This window comes from Tamandua tetradactyla, chromosome 14 (assembly GCF_023851605.1).
Source record: "Tamandua tetradactyla isolate mTamTet1 chromosome 14, mTamTet1.pri, whole genome shotgun sequence".
In the NCBI taxonomy this organism is placed as follows: Eukaryota; Metazoa; Chordata; class Mammalia; order Pilosa; family Myrmecophagidae; genus Tamandua; species Tamandua tetradactyla.
In genome coordinates, this window is record NC_135340.1 from 82,724,876 (window position 1) to 82,748,194 (window position 23,319).

General features: G+C 35.2%; 1 protein-coding gene across 7 annotated transcripts in view; it reads right to left on the minus strand.

Annotated features, from left to right (window-relative positions):
• Positions 1-23,319, minus strand: part of DENND4A (DENN domain containing 4A) — a 226,173-nt gene that overhangs the window by 156,959 nt on the left and 45,895 nt on the right. For 6 of the 7 annotated variants that reach the window (XM_077128252.1, XM_077128251.1, XM_077128250.1 and 3 more), the window contains exon 3: positions 11,293-11,625. In XM_077128252.1, the coding sequence (XP_076984367.1) occupies positions 11,293-11,603 (311 nt within the window). In that variant the 5' untranslated portion in view covers positions 11,604-11,625. Of the gene's footprint in view, positions 1-11,292; positions 11,626-12,372; positions 12,472-23,319 lie in introns of all 7 variants that reach the window. The other variant, XM_077128247.1, reaches the window with a different exon arrangement.

A 23,319-nucleotide genomic window follows, 5' to 3' on the forward strand; every position in this document is an offset into this window, starting at 1 on the left:
TTTTCACAGAAGTCTTGAAAGAATCTGTCAACAAGAGACCAGCCCAACAAGAAATACTAAAAGGAGTTCTGCCAGCTGAAAAAAAAGAGACAGGAGAGGAAGGTCTGGAGGAGGGCACAGAACTGAAGAGTAACACTAAGGGTAATTTAAAGAATACAAAGAAAAAGAGGAAAAAGCATATACAGATCTGACAAATAAAATTAAAAAGATGATGATGATGGAATCAAGAACTTTGAATGTTAATGGATTAAATTTACCAATTAAAAGATATAGATGGCAGAAGGGATTTAGAAACATAATCCAGCTATATGCTGCCTACAAGAGACTCATCTTAGACACAAGGATACAAATAGATTGAAAGTGAAAGTATGGAAAAAGATTTTCCACGTCAGTTGTAGCCAAAAGAAAGCAGGAGTAGCTATACTAATATCAGACAAAATACACTTTAAATGTAAAGACATCATAAGAGACAAAGAAGGACATTACATACTGATTAAATGGTCATTCACCAAGAAGATATAACAATCATAAATGTTTATGCTCCAATTAAGGACCTCCAAAGTACATTAGACAGACATTGGCAAAACTGAAGGGAGCAATAGATGGTTCAACAACAATAGTAGGAGACTTCAATATACCATGCTCCTTGATAGATAGAACAACCAGACAGAAGATCAATGAGGACAGAGAGAAGTTAGAAAACTTGATAAACAAATTAAACCCACACACACACAGACATATATAGGTATTTTCACTGCAAAGCATAAGGTTATATATTCTTCTCTAGTGCTCATGGAACATTCTCCAGGATAGCTCATATACTGGGGCACAAAACAGATCTTTATAAATTTAAAAACACTGAAATTATTCAAAGCACTTTCTCAGATCATAATGGGATAAAGCTGGACTTCAATAACCACGAAAGACGAGAACATTCACAAATACATGGAGATTAAATAACACACTCTCAAAGAACCAGTGGGTCAAAAAGAAATAGCTAGTGATATCAGTAGCTATCTGGAGATGAATGGAAATGCAAATACAACTTATCAGAACTTATGGGATGCAGTAAAAGCTGTGCTGAAAGGGAAATTTATTGCCTTAAATGCCTGTATTAAAAAACAAGAAAAAGCAAAAATAGAGGACTTAACAGCACATCTGGCAGACCTTGAAAAAGAACAGCAAACTAACCCCAAAGCAAACAGGAGAAGAGAAATAAAGATTAAAGCAGAGATAAATGAATGGGAGAAGAAAAGAACAACAGAAGGAATCAATAAAGACAAAAGTTGGTTCTTTGAGAAAAATCATTAAAATTGATGGGCCACTAGCAAGACTGACAAAGAAAAAAAGAGAGAGGATGCAAATAAACAAAATTCAGAAATGAGAAGGGGTGCATTACCACAGACACTGAAGATAGAAAAGAAATCATAAGAGGATACTATGAACAACTATATGCCAACAAACTAGACAATCTAGATGAAATGGACAAATTCCTGGAGAAACACAAACAAGCTACACTGATTCAGGAAGAAACAGAAGATTTCAACAAATCAATCACAAGTAAAGAGATTCAATCAGTCATCAAAAATCTTCCTACAAAGAAAAGCCCAGGGCTAGAAGGCTTCAGAGGGGAATTTTATCAAACATTCCAGAAAGAACTAATATCAATATTCCTCAAACTTTTCAAAAAAACTGAGGAAAAAGGAAATCTACCTAACTCATTTTATGAAGCTAATATCATTTTAGTACCAGAACTGGGTCAAGATGCTGTAAGAAAGGAAAACGACAAGCCAATCTCCCTAATGAACATAGATGCAAAAATTCTCAATAAAATATTGGCAAATCGAATCCAACAGTACATCAAAAGAATTACACATTATGACCAAGTGGGATTTATACTAGGAATGCAAGGATGGCTCAACAAAAGAAAATCAATTAATGTAATACACCACATTAAGAAATCAATAGGGAAAAATCACATGATCATCTTGATTGATGCTGAAAAATAATTTGACAAAATTCAGCATTCTTTTCTGATAAAAACACTCTAAAAGATAGGAACCAAAGGTAACTACCTTAATATGATAAAAGGAATATATGAAAAACCAATAGCCAGCATCATACTCAATGGAGAGAGACTGAAAGCTTTCCGCCTAAGATCAAGTACAAGATAAGGATGCCCACTGCCACCACTATTATTCAACATTGTGCTAGAAGTTCTAGTTAGATCAATCAGGCAGGACAAGGAAATAAAAGGCATCCAAATGGGAAAGGAAGAAGTAAACTCTCATTATTTGAAGATGATATGATATTATACTTGGAAGATCATGAGAAATCTACAGCAAAGTTACTTGAGCTAATAAAAAATTCAGCAAGGTGGCAGGATATAAATTTAATGTGCAAAAATCAGTAACATTTCTATACATAAGCAATGACCTAGCTGAGGAGTCAGCCAAGGAAAAAAATTCCATTCAAAATAGCAACAAAAAGAATCAAATACTTAGGAATGACCCTAACTAGGGACATAAAAGACTTGTACGTAGAAAACTTTATACATTGCTAAAAGAAATCAAAAGAGATCTAAACAGGTAGAAAGACATTCCCTGTTCATGGGTAGGAGGGCTAAATATAGTTAAGATTTCAAGTCTCCCCAAATTGATCTACAGATTCAACACAGTCCCAATCAAAATCCCAACAGCCTACTTTGAAGATTTGGAAAAGCTAACTATCAAATTCATCTGGAAGGGAGAGACGCTGAATAGCTAAAAACATCCTAAAAAAGAAGAACAAGGTGGGAGGATGAGGATTAACACTCCCTCACTTTAAAACCTATCATAAAGCCACAGTGGTCAATACAGCATGGTACTGGTACAAAGACAGAAACATTGACCAAAAGAATCGAAGGGAGACTGCAGAAACAGACCACCAAATCTATGGTCAACTGATTTCGGACAAGGCCCCCAAATCCTATGAACTGCAACAAAATAGTCTTTTCAATAACTGGGCATGGAAGAACTGGATATCAATAGCCAAGAGAATGAAAGAGGACACCTATCTTACACCCAACACAAAAAGTACCTCAAAATGGATCAAACACATAAATATAAGAACTAGCACAATAAAGCTTCTAGAAAAAAATGTAGAGAAACATCTTCAGGACCTAATAATGGGAGGGAGCTTCCTAAACTTTATACTGAAAGCACAGGCAACAAAAGAAAAAAAAGATAAATGGGAACTCCTCAAAATCAAGTGCTTCTGCACATCAAAAGACTCTGTCAAAAAGATGAAGAGGCAACCAACTTAATGGGAAAAATATATTGGACAAAGGTTTGATTTTGATCACATATCAGACAAAGGTTTGATTTCCTGATTATACAGAGAAATCATATAACTCACAACAAAAGAACAAACAACCCAATTATAAAATGGGCTAAAGATATGAATAGGCATTTTTCTGAAGAGCAAATAAAGATGGCTCAAAAGCACATAAAGAGATGCTCATTTTCACTGGCTATAAGGGAAAACAGATCAAGACCACAATGAGATACCATCTCACACCTATAAGAATGGCTGTTATTAGACAAACAGGAAGCTATAAATGTTGGATAGAATGTGGAGAAACTGGGACACTTATGCACTGCTGGTGGGAATGTATAATGGTGCAGTCCCTATGGAAGACTGTTTGGTGATTCCTTAGGAAACTAAATATTGAGTTGCCCTACAACCCAGCAACAGCACTACTTGGTATATACCCAAAGAGCTGAGTGCAATGACACAAACAGACATTTGCACACCAATGTTCATAGCAGCATTATTCACAATCGGCAAAAGATGGAAACAAACCAAATGCCCAACAACAGATGAGCGGATCAACAAAATGTGGTATATATACAATGGAATATTATGCAGCAGTAAGACAAAATGGCATCCTGAAGCACATGACAAAATGGATGAGCCTTGAGGACGTAATGCTGAGCAAAATTAGCTAGACACAAAAGGATAGATACTGTATCATTCACTTTTATGACCAAAATAAAGGTATAATCAGAGGCTTAGAATACAGAATAGAGGGGACTTAGAGATACACAGAAGCTCGAGATGGGTGAATCGTTAGCTAATGGGGTAGTACTCCAATGTAAGGAAATAGATAGGAGTGAAGGTGATTCCCTATTGGGCCTAGAAGTAATATTACCATATTAAAGATGAAGAAGATTGAGATGGGAAGTATAGACCTACATGTCCCACTGATTCACACTCGAAATATGAATCAGTTCTTGCAAGAATTACTTCAAAGGTATGATTCTTGTATAAGGCATGTTTAAGTCCAGGGTACAGGGGAAAACTGTTATTGCATGCTATGAGCTATGTTCAAAAGGAAACCATCAGCACTACCACTGCAACAGCAGAGGTAAATAATGGGGTGAGGGACAAGAATTAAGAGGAGGTTAAGATTTCCTATTTGGTGAGGGTGTGTTTATTGGTTTTCTGTCTCTTGGGAACAATGAATTTATCTAAAATTGAGAATGTTGATGGACTGTGGACTTTGGGCCCTGTACATGATACCCGATGAATGCAGGTGGCTGAAGAATGCACTGACGGAAAAGTAAACTGGTGAATGATGGTGTATACTTATGAACGAAGGCTGTGCTGCTACAAAAAGGAACAATGTCCTGAGGCATGCAACAATGTGAATGAACACATGGGACATTTGATGAGACAAAATAAGCCAGAAACAAAAGAGCAGCAATGGTACTGTCACCTTTAGAAAATGCTTACATGAAAAAAGGGGGCCTAGATTGCAAGCTTTTAGAGCAGAAACATTAAGTTCAGAGTGGCAATTATTATTCTGGATTTTCAGAGGCTGTTTTATATATGTGACCTCATATTTAGAGAAAAGATCAAAGCTGAACAGGTTGGGGTTAAAGTAATTCAGAACATATGGATAAGGAAGACAGTGTCTATATTTTAGAACCACACATACTCTTTGAGACCAATGGTAGAAAGGTTTATTTGATTTGGAACTGAAATTTTCTGTAGGGCATAATCTAATTCAACCTATCTGTATAGGTCATTTGAACAACTAAAACACAGGGAGCACAGAATAAAAGGTCCTTTAATCCTGTATAGATTATTACAATGCCCAGATACATCCTAGTGTATACTAAGCAGATAATGAAAAAGTATTGGCAAAGTTCACTGAGGGAGGGGAGAAAGACTATGGAACTTTTAAACCTTACCATCAGGGAAACCCCAGATACTGTGTCAAACAGTAGGGACACCCAAATCAGTAGACCATGCCCTCAATCATGAGGCTTACTCTTGTGAAGTTTACGTAGGTAGCGGAGAAGCTTAGACTACCTATAGTCATGCCTAAGAGTTACTTCCAAAGGACCTCTTCTGTTGCTCAGATGTAGCCTAAGTCTCTCTAAGCCCAACTCTGCAAGTGAAATCACTGCCCTTCCCCCCTACGTGGGACAAGACATCCAGGGGTGGAAGTATCCCTGGAGACATGGGAGATGATTCCCAGGGATGAATCCAGACCTGGCACCATGGGATCAACAATTACATCCTGACCAAAAGTGGGAAAAGAAGTATAATTAATAAAGTATCAGTAGCAGAGAGAGTTCAAACAGAGTCAAGGGGCTACTCTGGGGGTTGCTCTTATGCAAGCTTCAGTTAGACCTTGCTACCTATCATAAACTGCCCACCCCCAACCAGGACCGTTCCAGCCAATCCTAAAGAGCACCAAAGGCAATATATAAGATTCCACAAGGGTTCCATGCACTTGAGTAACTTTCCAGAAACATACAACATCCAAATGGGTCCCTGGCCCAGACAAGTCCTGAAACCTAGCCCAGCCTCTCCAGAACATCAGATAGTTCCATCTCCCTGCCCTATATTAATGACAGACCCTTTCAATATCAAAAATTTAGAATTGCCATAGCCCAAACACCCCTAAAGAGAGGGATTGAAAGATCAAAGGTGATAGCGGAGTTATACAGAAAAGATAGGATTTAACAAATGAATATGAATGCTGAATCATTAAACTGATATCTCTTTTAGTCTCCAGTATTTTAGAACAGCTAAAAGTAAAAACCTAAAATTGTGGAATTGTAACCCATGTCAAACTCTTAAATACGTTCTACAAGTAACTGTGATGCTGTGCTTTGAAATTTATAGCGTTTTTGTGTATATGTTATTTTTCAACAAAAAAGAAGGGAAAAAAAGTCAAATGTGATGATAAAAAAATATTTAAGCCCTCTAGCTTCCTATATTCTGGAGCAGCTGGAAGGAAAAATATGTCGGGTGGTATGGTAGCCCATGACAAACTCTGGGATCTGTCCTACAACCATTTGTTGAAGCGTACTTTGAAAACTATCACTTTTTTACTTCTTTTCTTTGTATATATGTTATACTACTCAATAATAAAAGTTAAAACTCAAAAAAAAAAAACCATGGCAAATAAGATCACATTTTAAAGAATAAGAAAACAAAAACTAACAAAAAAAATTTTTAAAGATAAAGAAGAGATCACATTTGGATTTACTGGTCATTAGTACACAGTAATAATAGGCACCATCCTATAGAGAGATGTGACAATTATCATTTGTCTAAATGTAGGTGTTAGAAAACAGTCAACAACAGATCAAACCATTTGGTTTGTTTACTATACTAAACCCAAGAAGACTGACAATGTCTTTATTCATGAGTTTCCAGTTCTAGATTCCATGCATCCTGAGAGCAGGAATGAAAAACGAATACATTCATGTTTGTATCTTTGGCATATCATTGATTGCAGAGAGTCAATTAAATGCTGTTATTTTTAAATGTTAAAAAAAATAATAATAATGGATGATTGTGGCCATGGTTAGTATCAAGTATTGTAACTTGTGTTGCTTTTTTTTTTTTTGGAAATGTTCAAATATATTCTATAAAAACATTAATAAATTTAAAATTGTTAAAATAAAAAAAAACAGGCAGAAAAAAAGTAAGAGAGAGTTTAAAATCTTCACAAACAAATGCTGAGAGAATTTGTTAACAAGAGACTTGTCCTGCAAGAATTATTAAAGGAAGTTCTGTTGGCTCATAAAACAATAGAGGAGGGAGGGCACAGGGGTGAAGAGCATTAAATTCTTCAAGGATAACCGAAAAGGATATAGGGAGAGAAAAAACAGATCTGACAAATAAAGACCAAAGGATAAGATTATAAACTACCTTTGTAATAATAACTTTGAATGTGAATGGATTAAGCTCTCCAGTTAAAAGATACAAATTGACAAAAGGATTAAAAAGTATGATCCATCTAAAAAAAACCAAAAATACAACACAGAACAAAATATCATTTATCACCTCAAACCCTTAAAAGATAAGGGATATAAATACATTTGATACATAATTTTGATGATGTTCAGTGTTAAATAATCAGGAATTCATGTGTGGTCATAGTGTCAATTCATCTAATCTACTGATCATAAGATCTAACGGCCAGTTAATAAGTTATTACTTTTTTTTTTGCATGGGCAGTATCTGGGCATCGAACCCGGGTCTCCAGCTTGGCAGACAAGATTAATAAGTATTTAAACTTTATATGAAGCAAAATAATAGCTATTCAGAAGCCATTTTAAAATTACTGTAATTAACACACGAAATTAATAGAATATTTTTTATATCAAACATTAGGTGATAGAATTTTAAAAAGTATAAGAAACTTCAGGGGCTCTTCCAATTCATCCTATCTTCCCTCAAACATGACTACCCACATTCTGACAATATATTAGGAGAGAGAACTTTTTATTTTTAGCCCATTCTGGTGACATCAGTATAGGGATTGGTATTTTCCTGATATTTAACCAAAATAGTGTAAATTAAGTCCAATCTCCTTTTACAATGGAAACAAAAGGCTAATCTTCATTCATTTGAAATATTTCACATATTTTGAAGATATTATCAGAGTCACTCTTAGCCACTCTTAGCCCTCCTTTGGGTTTTTTCTTGCAGTTTTTCACTGGAATCTTATTTTTCTACCTTTTAAATTTTGTTCCTTTTTGATCCATATATATATGTATGTATGTATATTCACCCTTTTAAAAGAACCCTAATCTTGGGCGGGGGTGCCAGTTTCTAAAGGATGTATGTACCCTTGAAAAGCCATGTTTTAATCCTAACACCATTTTGTAAAGGTAGCCATTTCTTCTAATCCTTATTCAGCACTGTAAATTTGAAACTTTAATTAGATTATCTCCCTGGAGATGTGATTCAATCTGGTTGTTAAACTGGATTAGGTGGAGATGTGTCTCCACCCATTTCAGGTGGGTCTTCATTAGTTTATCGGAATCCTTAAAAGAAGAAGCACTTTGGAAAAAGAGAACAAGAAGAGAGAAAGCCAAGAGATTCAGAAAGAGCAGAGAAGGATGACAGAACGCCATAGAACCACAAAGCAGAGAGTCCACTGACCAGAGACTTTTGGAGATGAAGAAGGAAAACTCCTACTGGGAAGCTGAAGAGGAAGCTAGCAGATGATGCCATGTTTGCCATATGCCTCTCTAGCCAAGATAGAAACCCTGACCATTTTCACCATGTGCCTTTCCACTTAAGAGAGAAATCCTGAACTTCATAAGCCTTCTTGAATCAAGCTGTCTTTCCCTAGATGCCTAAGATTGGACACTTCTAAAGACTTGTTTAATCGGTGCATCGCCATGGCCTAAAAACTGTTAACTTGCAACTTATTAAACTCCCATTTTTAAAAGCCATTCCATTTCTGTTCTATTGCATTCTGGCAACTAGCAAACTAGAACAGTCGGCAACGGTGACTCAGTGGCAGATTTTCACCTGCCATGCTGGAGACCTGGATTCGATTCCCAGTGCCTGCCAATGTTAAAAAAAAAAAAAAAAAAGAACCCTAACCTTTGCAAAAATTCACAAGCAGAGTGGTCTAGGCATAAGGCTAAATATAAAGATCAATTGAATGGAATTGAAAAATTGAGAGGACAGAAAGAAATAAACCTTACATTTACAGTCAACTAATTTAAGAAAAGGGTGCCAACATCATTCAATGGGGAAAAATACATATGGTGCTGAGACAACTGGATATCTACACATACAACAATGAAGTTGGACTTCCTTCTTCATACCATATATTAAAATTTACTCAAACTGTACAAAGACCTAAATCTAAAAGCTGAAAACTGAAACTTCAGAACAAAATCCCAGCATAAATCTTCCTGATCTTGGATTAGGCAAAACTTTCTTAAATATCACATCGAAATCATAGTGATAAAAGAAAAAATAGATAAACAGGACTTCATCAACATTTAAAACTTTTATGCTTCAAAGGATACCATAGAGAAAATGAAAAGATAACACATAGAATGGAAGACAACATGCGCAAATCATGTTATCTGATAAAGACTTGTATCCAGAATATGCAAAGAAGTTTTATAGCTCAAAAATTAAAAAAGACAAATGACCCAATTAAAAAATAAATATAAACATTTTTATATTATAAAAATATAAATATAAATATAACATTCTTCATAAATATAAACATTTCTTCAAAGAAGGTATACAAATGGTCAATAAGCACATGAAAAGATACTCAACATCGTTAGCCATCAGATGAATGCAAATCAAAACCACAGTGAGACACCATTTCATAGCCACTAAAATGGCTTAATCAAAATGATTTAATATCAGAGAGCAGAACCCTCATACAGCACCACTGGGAACGTAAAATGATACAGCTGCTACTGAAAATAGTTTGGCAGTTCTTCAAAAGGTTAAACACCAAGTTATTATATGACCTAGTGTGGCAGTTAGGTTCAGGTGGCAACTTGGCTAGATGAAGGTGACTAGTTCTATTGCTGTGGACGTGAGCCCATGGCATGTGAACCTCAGCTGTACCTGATTACATCTGCAGTTGGCTAGGGGGCGTGCCTGCTGCAATGAATGATGTTTGACTTAATTGGCTGGTGCTTAAATGAGAGAGCTCAAGGTAGCACAGCCCAAGTAACTCAGCATACCCCATCTCGGCACTTGCAGCTCAGCCCAAGCCTTAGGAGATGCAGAAAGGAATCACCCCAGGGAAAGTTGTTGGAACCCAGAGGCCTGGAGAGAAGGCCAGCAGTGATCGCCCTGTGCCTTCCCACATAAGAAAGAACCTCAGTTGAAAGTTAGCTGCCTTTCCTCTGAAGAACTATATGTTAACTAAATAAATTCCCTTTTATTGAAAGCCAATCCATCTCTGGTGTGTTGCATTTCAGCAGCTAGCAAACTAGAATACCTAGCAATTTCACTCCTAGATAAAACCAAGAGAAATGAAAACATAAGTCCACAGAAAAACTTGTGCACAAATGTTCACAGCAGCATTATTCATAATAGCCAAAAAGTGGAAACCAAAATGTCCATCAACAATGGATGAACAGATAAACAAAATGTGGTATATATATATATATATATGACATCATAATATTCAGCCATGTAAAAGGAATACAGTACTGATGCAGATGAATCTTGAAAACATTATAATAAGTGAAAGAAGTCAGTTACAAAAGACTATATATTATATGATTCCAAATGACCAGAATAAACAAATCCTTAGAGACAGAAAGTAGACTGGTGGTTGCCTAGGGCTAAGGTGCTTGGGCGGAAATAAGCCATGACTGCTAAAAGGTTATGGGGTTGCTTTGTGAGGTGAAGAAAATGCTTTAAGATTGAGTGTGGTGATGGTTGCACAATTCTGTGAATATACTAAAAACCAATAAAATGTGCACTTTAAATGGGTAAATTTTATGGTATGTGAATTAGATCTCAAAGTTGTTATATAAGAAAGAATCCCAAGTTCAACAGAGTACCCCAAGAAAAGCACTAAATTACTTCAAGATCCTTAGTTGGTATACACAGAGTTAAGCACCCATCTATAATAATCCTTCTGATTTGTGCTTAAAAGTCACCCTTTTCTGATACTTTTAAAATAACTTAAAATGTTCTGAATTTTATTTGAGATAATAAATTAGTTTTCTGGTACTTTTTTGTAAATGGTTTTCAAACTCTCTTCTCTACCTCTTAACAGAAAGAAACCCAGACAAGAAGAGAGCATTGAGAACCTGTAGGACAAAGAGACACTGAAAAGGAATAAGGAACATAGAAAGAAAATAGAGGATTCTCCACACAAACTTGTCTACTTTCCTGAAGCTACTATATTTCTACTAATGAACCAACTAAACAGTTAACTTCAAAATCTGCAAGGAATATTATTTGAACCAATGACCATAATATTTTTCAAAGAGTACTTACCCAAGATCTGTAAGTGGAGGTTTATCTCTCCCTCTTCTATAGCAAAGGTAAATCTGTGGCCCCACAAGACTTCCATTATTGAGATCAGCTGACAATCCAGATGGGGTCACATCAATGCATGTATAATCTCGTGGCACCTCCTCTCCAAGAGATTTAATAATAACTGAAACATCTGTGATAGGTTCTTTTGGTTTAGCAACTTTATGATAGGCATCATTGAAGTGAATTTCTTCTTCAAGAGGCTTTGAAACATCAGTTAATCCTGCTACAACAAAGTAGTCAGCAACACGAGGCCCCTTGTCTTCAATCATATTCCATTACAAAAGGTTACATCTGAAAAGAAAGTAAAAGATTAACATTCTCCTATAATAAGTCAAATAAATGTAAGTGGTTTATGTGCAATTAAGAACAAAAAACAACAAAAGAACACTTTTCTCCCTAATAAACGCATCAGAATTATCCATTTTACTTTCATATTTCAATAGCGTACCTTGTAAAAACGGGATTATTTTTACCATTATTTTCTGATTATAAAGGTAGCACATGACTTTTTATTTCTGTCTATATGAAAGCCTAGATTACCTAAGTACACAATCAAAAACATCCTTTTGAATGCATATGGTAACTTATAAGAAAATGAAATTCTCAAGGCCCCCCAAAACTGAGGAAACTGAAAGCCAGAATAGTGTATATGCTGATACTGGGTGAAGGGAGGTAATTGCTCTCCCAGTAACCAAGGGGTTTGCATCCTAAGTGGCATCCTAGGGATAGGAGACAAGGCCTTGGGACCACATAAAACAGGGAATTGAATTAAGTCACCTGTATAAAGCAAAGAGCTTCAAAAGACTATACTGCCAGTTGAAGAGTGGATTTTTAAAAACCACCCACTGGCACAGGGAGATAGTAAATTTGCTTCAATCTGGGCCCTGGGTTTGGGGGTAGAGCAAGGAAGTGTCCTCTGAGAAGTCATAAAAACAGGTCTACTCATACAACGTTTTGGGGTTTGAATCTAAGCTACCTGCAGGAACCCAGGAAGTACTAAACAAAGACCTAATAAAAGTATTCTCAGGCCAGTGATACCTCTGGGGAAATAAATGCAAAACAGCTCCTGAAGACACACCTTCAACCCAGGCAACACAGGTTTCCCAGATACAGCCCAGCTGAAGATGAACTCCTATTCTAAAATAACAAAAAGCATGCAAGGAAAAATCCACCATAAAAGAGTCAAGCAGATATAATAAACAGGAGACCTTCAAATATTAAAAGACACAGATTATGAGTGATAAATGCTTATAACAAATACAAAGAAAAAATTAATATACAAGGTAGAATCTACCATATATCTTCAAATGCTTTAGAGCAAAATCTCGCTCAATTGTCTGGTATCAGTTAAACCTTATTTTTAACTTTAACTAGGAGAAACACACCTCCTTAGTATGGTCAATATCATTGTTTATAAAAAGTTTAATCTAATCTAAAGCAGCATTTTCCACAGTGTGTTTTATGTTAGACTTAGTTACAATAAATGTAAAGAAAGGACTCGATGAACAAAATTAAATTAGATATAATAATATAATAAAAACTTGGCCCATCTTTGTCCCTAGTTCCTGGAGCAGTAACTTCCAAATCTTTGGAAATTTCCCACTGTAGAAGCCCCTTTTGCTATTCATGCTGAGCCCTAGACACCAGACAGATCATGTGCTAATGAGATGTCAGGGTCCAGCCAGTAACACTTGAGGTCTTAGACCAACCATGTGATTAGGGGTGGTGTGGGGACTTTGAGCCAGGTCATATCAGCCCTACCTCCCTGACCTATGGGAGGGGAGGGGTGCTGGAAACTGATTTCAACAGTGAGGGAACAGATTCTACCAATCATGCCTATGTAATGGGTCCTCATATAAACTCCGGGCACTGGAAGCTCTGGCGAACATCCACGATTGATAATGACATTGTTGTGCTGGGAGGGTGATGTGTCCTGACTTTACAGGGAAAGAACACAGAAGCTTACTTTTGAGAACTTCCCAGACCTTCCCCTATGTGTCTCTTCTTCTGGCTTCTGGGTATTTTTCTACTATAATAAAACTATAATCTGTAAGTATACTGCTTTCAGTGAGTTCTATGAGTCTTTCTAGCTAGTTACTGATCTCAATGGGGTGTTGGGAACCCCCGAATTTGCAACCAGTTGGTCAGAAATGCCAGCGTCCTAGGTGGCCAAACTCGTAACTGGGGCCTACAGGGCAATCTTGTAAAGGAGTATCCTTAACCTGTGGGGTCTGGCCAGCACAGGGAGTTACAAATCAGAATTGCACTGAACTGAGTTACTGCAGTCTTTGCAGCTGCTTTCAGAAGTTGTAGAAATTTTTGTAAATCTTTATAGATATATATACTACATACCTCTTCTGGATATTTATAATATACATTATAAACATTATAATAAACATTTATAAACATTTTTAATGTTTATAATACACATATAAAATTAAAACCTCAGCAGTGCATAACCCACTGGCAATAAAGTACTGCTTTAATAACCTTTCTTCAATGTAACAAATGCAATTACTGTTAAAAAAATTGTAGAATTACCAAAAAAAAGTGTTTTCATCAACTGCAACAAATTTTCCACTCGAATGCAAGTGTTAGTGGTGGGACAACATATGAGAATCTTGTATCTTATACATGATTGCTCTGTAAACCCACAACTTCTCTAATTAAAAAAAAAAATCTCAGAAGTCCGTTGATACAGGTACCTCCAACCAGGACCATTCCAACCAATCCTAAAGAACATCTAGGGCAATATATAAGATTCCACAAGGGTTCCATGCATCAGAGTAACCACCCAGAAATCTACAACCTTCAGATGGGTCCCTGGACCAGATAAACCCTGAAACCTAGCCCATCCTCTCCAGAATATCAGATAGTTCCATCTCCCTACCCCATATTAGTGATAGACCCTTCCAATGGCAAAAATTTAGAATTGCCATAGCCCAAACAATCTCAATGAGAGGTATGGCAAGACCAAGGTGATGGTGGAATCATACATAGAAGATAGTATTTAACAAATGAATATGAATGCTGAATTATTAAATTGATATTTCTTTTAGTCTCTAGTATTTTAGAACACCTAGAAGTAAAAACCTAAAATTGTGAAATTGTAACCCATGTCAAAGTCTGAAATATATTCTACAACTAATTGTGGTGCTGTGCTTGGAAATTTATAGCTTTTTTGTATATGTTATTGTTCACAAAAAAAGAAGGAAAAAAAAGTAGATTGTAATGATAAAAAAGTATTTAAGCTCTCTAGCCTCCTATATTCTGGAGCAGCTAGAAGGAAAAATATGAGAAGGTCATATGGTAGTCCATGGCAAACAGGGTCTATCCTGTAACCACTTTTTGAACAGTGATTTGAAAACTATTGCTTTTTTATTTCTTTGCTTTGTATATACGTTATACTATACAATTTTAAAAGTTTTAAAAATATATATAAACATCAAGAATACTAAAAAAAAAAAAAAAACTTAACAACCTTCCCGTGTAAACTATAAAATATCTGAAGGGAAAGAAATACTATGTAGTGTACTTGTTTATAATTATCCCCATTTGCTAAGCCCCAAATTCCTTCAACCTTCCGTTACTAATGTCATGCATTTTAAGAATTCATGCCACATTTCTTGGGATCTGTATTTAATGCCCAAACACATTCTATAAATATTCCCACAATGTGCTTAGAAAGCTAGCCTGAACAACAATTACATGGTCCTGTTTATTTTATTTATTTAGGCATAAATATTTTGAATATAGGTCCTATTCAAAAATTCTCTCACACATAAGGTTTCTGTGAGAAATAAAGACCTTTAACTTTTCAGAAATGCCTCCTAGATTGAAAGAGAAAGTAATGACAGTTTACTCTTTGAGAAGACTGTTAAATGCTAAAAAGTCACTCTCAACTGACTGCATATAACAAGTGCTCCACAAAAACTGTTTTACTCAGGTGACCATCTAATGAAAATAAAAATTAGCAGGATAACAAATGAGCTTTTGTATTTAGCTTTTTCTCCATTTCATTAAGTAGTCTTTGAAAATAACTTTATGGAATTACCCTTATTCATTTAACAACTCCCTATTGTTTGTTGATAGTCTATTATTCCTACTTATTTTCTAATATTTTTTGAAATGCTACAGTTAATAACCTTGACTATAAACCTCTGACTTCATTTCATTATTTTTCTCAAGATAAATTTACTGAAATAGAATTACAGGGTCAAAACTTACATAATCAATCATTGTATGTTTTTTTAATTTACTTATTAATTAAAAACATTAAATCAAATAAACCATCAACATATATAATCAGTAATTCACAATATCATCACTTAGTTGCATATTCATCATTTCTTAGAACATTTGCATTAATTCAGAAAAAGAAATAAAAAGACAATAGAAAAAGAAATAACACAAACACAGGAAAGAAAAAAAAAAACAAAAACAAAAAAAGATTATACCTACCATACCCCTTACCCCTCGCTTTCATTGATCACTAGCATTTCAAACTAAATTTTAGCATTTGTTCCCCGTATTATTTATTTTTATTCCATATGTTCTACTCGTTTGTTGACAAGGTAGATAAAGGAGCATCAGACACAAGGTTTTCACAATCACACAGTAACACTGTGACAGCTATATCATTATTCAATCATCCTCAGGAAACACGGCTACTGGAACACAGCTCTACATTTTCAGGCAGTTCTCTCCAGCCTTTCCATTACATCTTGAATAACAAGATAATATCTACAAAGTGCATAAGAATAACCTCCAGGATAACCTCTCGACTCTGTTCGGAATCTCTCAGTCATTGACACTTCGTCTCATTTCACTCTTCCCCCTTTTGATCGAGGTTTTCTCAATCCCTTGATGCTAAATCTCAGCTCATTCGAGAGTTTTTCTCAATCCCTTGATGCTGAGTCTCAGCTCATTCCAAGATCTCTGTCCCATGTTGCCAGGAAGGTCCACACCCCTGGAGTCATATCCCACGCAGACAGGGGGAGGGCGGTGAGATTGCTTGTTGTGTTGGCTGGAGAGAGGGGCCACATCTGAGCAAAAAAAGAGGTTCTCTTGGGAGTGACTCTTAGGCCTAAATTTTAAGTAGGCTTGACCTATCCTTTGTGGGGTTAAGTTTCATACGAACAAACCCCAAGACTGGGGGCTCAGCCTATAGCTTTGGTTGTCCACACTGCTTGTGAGAATATCAAGAACTCAACTTGGGGAAGTTGAATTTCTCCCCATTCTCACCATTCCCTGAAGGGGGTTTTGCAAATACTTTTCCATTCACTGATCGAATCACTCTGGGATTCATCGGGGCATCACTCTGGACAAACCAACAAAATTCCATGTCCTACCTGAGATTCCAAGTACTTATGGTGTTCAATCAAACTATCTACATAAGTTATATTAGGAAATGCACTAGTCAAAATATAAATTTTGTAACAAATAAACATTTTTTGCTTTAGTCTCACACATAAGGTGACATTTTAAAATATTAATTGCCATCTATTTTCAGCACCCCTGCAATGACATTCCTTTGTTCTTCCTCATGCAAAAACATTTTAAAAATTTGTACATTTAGTCACTATTATTATACACTCTAGGCATTCCTAGATTATACCATCTCAATCTTTAACATCTATCCTTCTTTCTGATTTCATATGTCCCCAGCCCTCCTCACTCGATCATTCTCACACGCAGCTTCATTCAGTGTTTTAACATAATTGTATTACAGTTAGGTAGTATTGTGCTGTCCATTTCTGAGTTTTTGTATTCAGTCCTGTTGCACAGTCTGTATCCCTTCAGCTCCATCTTACCCTATTTCTATCTCCTGATGGTCTCTGTTACCAACGAAATATTCCAAGTTTATTCACTAATGTCAGTTCATAACAGTGAGACCATACAGTATCTGTCCTTTAGTTTTTGGCTAGTCTCACTCAGCATAACGTTCTCAAGGTCCATCCATGTTGTTACATACTTCATAAGTTTATTCTGTCTTAAGCTGCATAATATTTCATCATATGTATATACCATAGTTTGTTTAGCCACTTGTCTGTGGATGGACATTTTGGCTGTTTCCATCTCTTTGCAATTGTAAATAATTCTGCTATAAACATTGGTGTGCAAATGTCCCTTTGTGTCTTTGCCCTTATGTCCTTTGAGTAGATACCTAGCAATGGTATTGCCAGGTCATATGACAATTCTATATTCAGCTTTTTGAGGAACCGCCAAACTGCCTTCCACAGTGGTTGCACCATTTGACATTCCCACTAACAGTGAATAAGTGTGCCTCTTTCTCCACATCCTCTCCAGCACTTGTCATTTTCTGTTTTGTTGATAATGGCCATTCTGGTGGGTGTGAGATGATATCTTATGGTGGTTTTGATTTGCATTTCTCTAATGGCCAGGGACGTTGAGCATCTCTTCATGTGCCTTTTGGCCATTTGTATTTCCTCTTCTGAGAAGTGTCTGTTCAAGTCTTTTTCCCATTTTGTAATTAGATTTGCAGTTTTTCTGTTGTTGAGTTGAACAATCTCTTTATAAATTCTGGATACTGCACCTTTATCTGATATGTCATTTCCAAATATTGTCTCCCATTGTGTAGGTTGTCTTTTTACTTTCTTGATGAAGTTCTTTGATGCGCAAAAGGGTTTAATTTTGAGGAGTTCCCATTTATTTATTTATTTCTTCAGTGCTCTTGCTTTGGGTGTGAGGTCTATAAAACTGCCTCCAATTATAAGATTTATAAGATATTTCCCTATGTTTTCTTCTAACTGTTTTATGGTCTCAGACCTAATGTTTACATCTTTGATCCATTTTGAGTTCACTTTTGTGTAGGGTGTGAGATACGGGTCCTCTTTCATTCTTTTGCATATGGATATCCAGTTCTCTAGGCACCATTTATGGAAGAGACTGTTCTGTCCCAGGTGAGTTGGCTTGACAGCCTTATCAAAGATCAATTGTTCATAGATGAGAGGGTCTATATCTGAGAACTCTATTCAATTACATTGGTCAATATATCTATCTTTATGCCAGTACTATGCTGTTTTGACCACTGTGGCTTCATAATATGCCTTAAAGTCAGGCAGCATGAGACCTCCAGCTTCGTTTTTTCTCCTCAGGATACTTTTAGCTATTCGGGGCACCCTGCCCTTCCAGATAAATTTGCTTATTGGTTTTTCTATTTCTGAAAAGTAAGTTTTTGGGATTTTGATTGGTATTGCGTTGAATTTGTAGATCAATTTAGGTAGAATTGACATCTTAACTATATTTAGTCTTCCAATCCATGAACATGGTATGCCCTTCCATCTATTTAGGTCTGCTGTGATTTCTTTTAACAGTTTCTTGCAGTTTTCTTTGTATAGGTCTTTTGTCTCTTTAGTTAAATTTATTCCTAAGTATTTTATTCTTTTAGTTGCAAAACGCTGTATGTTTTTTATGCACTTATATGTATACATGAATTTTTAATTATAAAGATAGATAGAAGTCTTAAAAATTAATTTGGTACAGCATATTATACAATATTATGAATATAAACTTAAATAATGCCTTTCCTTTTATCATAATACAGAGATTAAAATATCCTCCTTTTTTTAAAAAAAAATTCAGTTTTTACACCACTGAAGTCTGTGCTGTCCATGAATCTGAGTCTATAATTAAGTGACCACAAATATCATGCAGCCTTTATTCATCAGTACATCAGTTTTCCCATCTACTAAATGCAGTAATAATTTCTTTTTATATTGATTGCGAGGATCAAATAAGATGACACGTATAACAGATTTTGCACAGTTCCTGGCACATAGCTATGCTTCATAAACACTGCATTATTCAATAATTGATGATTTATAATATTATTGCATCAGTGGTTCATTTGATTTGATGTGAGGTAATAAATAATTGCCCTTTTAGGAAGAGTTGCCACTTTTAAAAATGTGCTTAGTTTTAAAACCAACAAACTGAAAATTAAAAACTAAGGACCTTTTCTTGTGACCTTTTAAAATAATTTAATGCTCTAAAATTCATTTTTGTGTGTTGATGAACAGATTTTAAATCAAATTGTTTTAGAATTCTCCATACCCGCTACTCAATATTATTTAAAATGTGCATGTTTTTCTTGAAAAAAAATCATCATCCTTTATACATTTAGTAAAAATTAGACTAATGACTTATGGTTTTTTTTTCAGTTCCAAACATTTTTAAATAAAATAAAGCTATGCATTGCTTATATGCCAGGTGTGCCTACACTAGTTAATTTTCATAATATCAACTGAAATGGATATAATTCTATAAAGAAAAGACTCAAAAACAGTTTATGTAATTTATAATATATACATGGCTAACACATAGAAGAACCAAAATTGAATTCAGTTTTATCCAATTGTCAAGCTCAGTTTTTAATGAACTTCCTATACTTCCAAGGAGAGTTGTACAATGTTGAGATTTTTTTTTTTTGCATGCTGTGTGGGGCTATTGAGATGTTTTAAAAAAAATCAATAATGAGTCACAAAAAACACTCAAAGACCAGTTTTAAATCAAAAATTTCCTAAGTTCAAAAACAATTAGGAAGTTATACAAGCATGACTCTGGCACAGACTTTACTCATAAGTCCTAGAAAGGAAAGGAAAAGGAAAGGTCACTGCACAAGGGTCAAGAAACTTCTGCCTTTATCATCTTTTTGTCTCTCAGTGATACTGACTTCAAAGGTGTCTTAGAATCTCTCATGTCCCCACACCTTTTGGTGCTGTATCAGGGTGCTGATTTGAAGCTGCTGTGTACCCCAGGAGACACCATGTTCTTTTAATCCATTTTTGTGGGAAGAGACCTTTTGTGGTGGGACCTTTTGGTTAGCCTATTTCAAATGAGATATGACCCAGCCCATCCATGCTGGGTCTTAATCCTTCACTGGAATCCTTTATGAGAAGATAAAAGGATGGTAAAGCAGGAGACCATAGAGAGAAACACCCAGAGACATTTGGACATAGCCAATGAAACCAGAACCAGGAGAGAAGGACAGCAGGCATTGCCATGTGTCTTCTCAAGTAACAGAGGAACCCAGATGTCTTGGTGATGCTCGTGTCATTGACAATAGTAATAACCAAGCTGATATTTATGATGCTTCATCAGAAAAAAAAAATCCTCCTCTTCTTAGTGATTTTATGTTACTTAAACTAAAGCATATAGTCATTATTGCATACAATACAGCTTTATATCCTGCTATGCAGAAAGAAAGGAAGGAGGATGGAATAGTATTATTATGTGTGTATTTCTATATAGATAGATAGTAAATTCTCTTTAAGTCAGTTCTTTTGCAAGTACTATCTTAGCTATTGGAATTAAGTAGCTACTATACCAATAAACATTTTGGGAAGAAAATTATATGAAAATTTCTTTTTATTACACTTTCATGGATCACAAATTTTAATAATTTGATCTCATGTACAACTGAATACAGTAAACTACTAAAAGGGAGCAAGTTATTGTTTCTCATCAATAAGTATAAGAAAAGAACATTCAATTTTAAGGTGTTGATAAAATCCTCTTACATTTATTGACAGAAAAGCAAATTAAATATCACTCCAGTTCCCTGTCTTATTTATCCCCCATTTATGCATGGGGAGAAGGGGTATTGGGAAGGTAGGCAAAATACTTTAAGGCACAATTGACAAAGTATATAATGCCAAATATAAAGCTGGCAACATTAAGGACAACTTCTTGAAAGATTTAAATGCTCTTTAATTCATTCAGAAATACAGTCTATAATACTGAAAATGCTACTCTATTTTTTATCTTAAATCACTTGTTTTTAAAGTAAGTTTGTGATTTAGAAGCTAGAGGGCAATGTTAAAAATTACAAGGCAAATAAAGGATATTGAAACTCTATAAAATAGAAATGAATAATTAATAAGGACTTCCTAGTAATTCCATTAAATCAACAGACTTCCATTGGAATGCAAAATGTGCAAATTCTCATGGAAGATACTAAATATATATTCAAACAAAAATGCCTGAGATTGGCAAGAGTCACCATAAATTACCTGGAAAAAGCATTTGAGTGAAGAATTCCTGGTCAAACACAAAATCTGGACTTTTAGGTTGGTATGTCAGAGCAAAAGTATCTATGACAATTAGTAGTAATACTTCTTTAAACTCATTTTTGGAAACTGAGGGTGCCACATGAAACCTGCATTTGATCCAACAGTTCCCTAAGTAATCAGAGTAATATAAAATTCTGAAATAACATTACTCAAGTTAAAGTAACAATAATATTCACATCACAAACCAATGATTGTTTTTTAATTCTTTGTTCAACATTGTATAACATGGTTATATAGATAACTTAAGGAGTTAGCTCATTAATGTTCACCGTCATCCTCTTAAAATTTCAGATTCCTGCTTAGATTACGATTTCATTTTAGATCTATTTTCTTTGAGAAAAGAAAATAAGAAGGACATGTTCTCTATTCCTAAAAGGTTCATAGAACGAAAATGAGAATTCATAAAAGAAAGCTCTTATTCATCAACTAATGGAGACTTATTTCTGTTTTTCTCCCTTTCAATTTCTGCCCAATCAATTCAAATTCTTTTTTATTTCTTCTCTCATTCCATTAGGTCAAAGTAATTAAGCATTTGCTACTAGGCTAATTCTAAGACCAGAAAAGATAAGAGTGTAAATCAGAAAACATTTTAAAATTGTTTGAAAAATTGCAACAAAAAAATATCTGAACATAAAGTTTTTTTTAATTATAAGCTGTTACTGAAATGGTATCAGAGAGGCCCTGAAATACAGTAACAAATTCAGGTTTATATATGAGAATGGTTGATAATACAATGGACAAGTTCAACTCCCTCTCACTCCAGTTCACATTTAAATAAGAAGAAATTTTCCTTTTTTTCTTTACATAATTTTCCAGTTCAAGAATCCAATGTAGTTCATTTTTTCTTACATTATCAAACTAGAGAGCCTCATTTCCATCTTTTTTAACTTCTTTCTTCCAAACAAAGTAATCTATCTACTGTCCTTCAAATATATCTTTGCCCTTTTCCACTGTGACTATGCATACTATTTCCTCTTTCCTGTCAATATATCCATCTTATTTTTCAAAATAATTTAAATTTACATGGACTTTCACCTAAACTTAATGAACTGTACAAAGTAGCAAAAAGAAAAAGAAATCAACACTACCATTCACAATAATAAATCAGATTTCTATTTAGCCACGTGTTTTAGTCTGCCAAAGCTGCCAGAATGCAACACACCAGAGATGGATTGGCTTTTAATAAAAGGGGATTTATTTAGTTAAAAACGTATAGTTCTTCAGAGGAAAGGCAGCTAATTTTCAACTGAGGTTCTTTCTTACACAGGAAGGCACAGAGCGATCTCTACTGGCCTTCTTTCCAGGCCTCTGGGTTCCAACAACTTTCCCCAGGTGATTCCTTTCTGCATCTCCAAAGGGCTGGGCTGAGCTGCAAGAGCTCAGATGAGGTATGCTGAGATGCTTGGGCTGTGCTACGTTGAGCTCTCATTTAAGCTTCCAGCCAATTAAACCAAACATCACTCATTGCAGCAGGCATACCTCCTAGCCCACTGCAGGTGTAATCAGCAACCGATGAGGTTCACATGCCATTGGCTCACGTCCACAGAAATAGAACTAGGCACCTTTCACCTGGCCAAGTTGACATCTGAACCTAATTGCCACACCATGTTTCCTAGCCCTCCTTCAGAACAGAAAATATCTTTCTGGTCTTCATGCACAGTTATAATCAGAATATAAATGTCTGCATTTTTTATTTATTTAATAAGCATTTTTCCAAACCACCACAATCTTCATAATTACAGTAAATGGCCATATAATATTCCATCAAATAGAAATATATAATGAATGAATGGTTCACTGTCTGGCCTATCTCAAGTATATTATGCTAAACATAATGACATTTTTTCCTATAATTCAGAAACATTTTTTCTTAATCTCAATTACCTCAAAT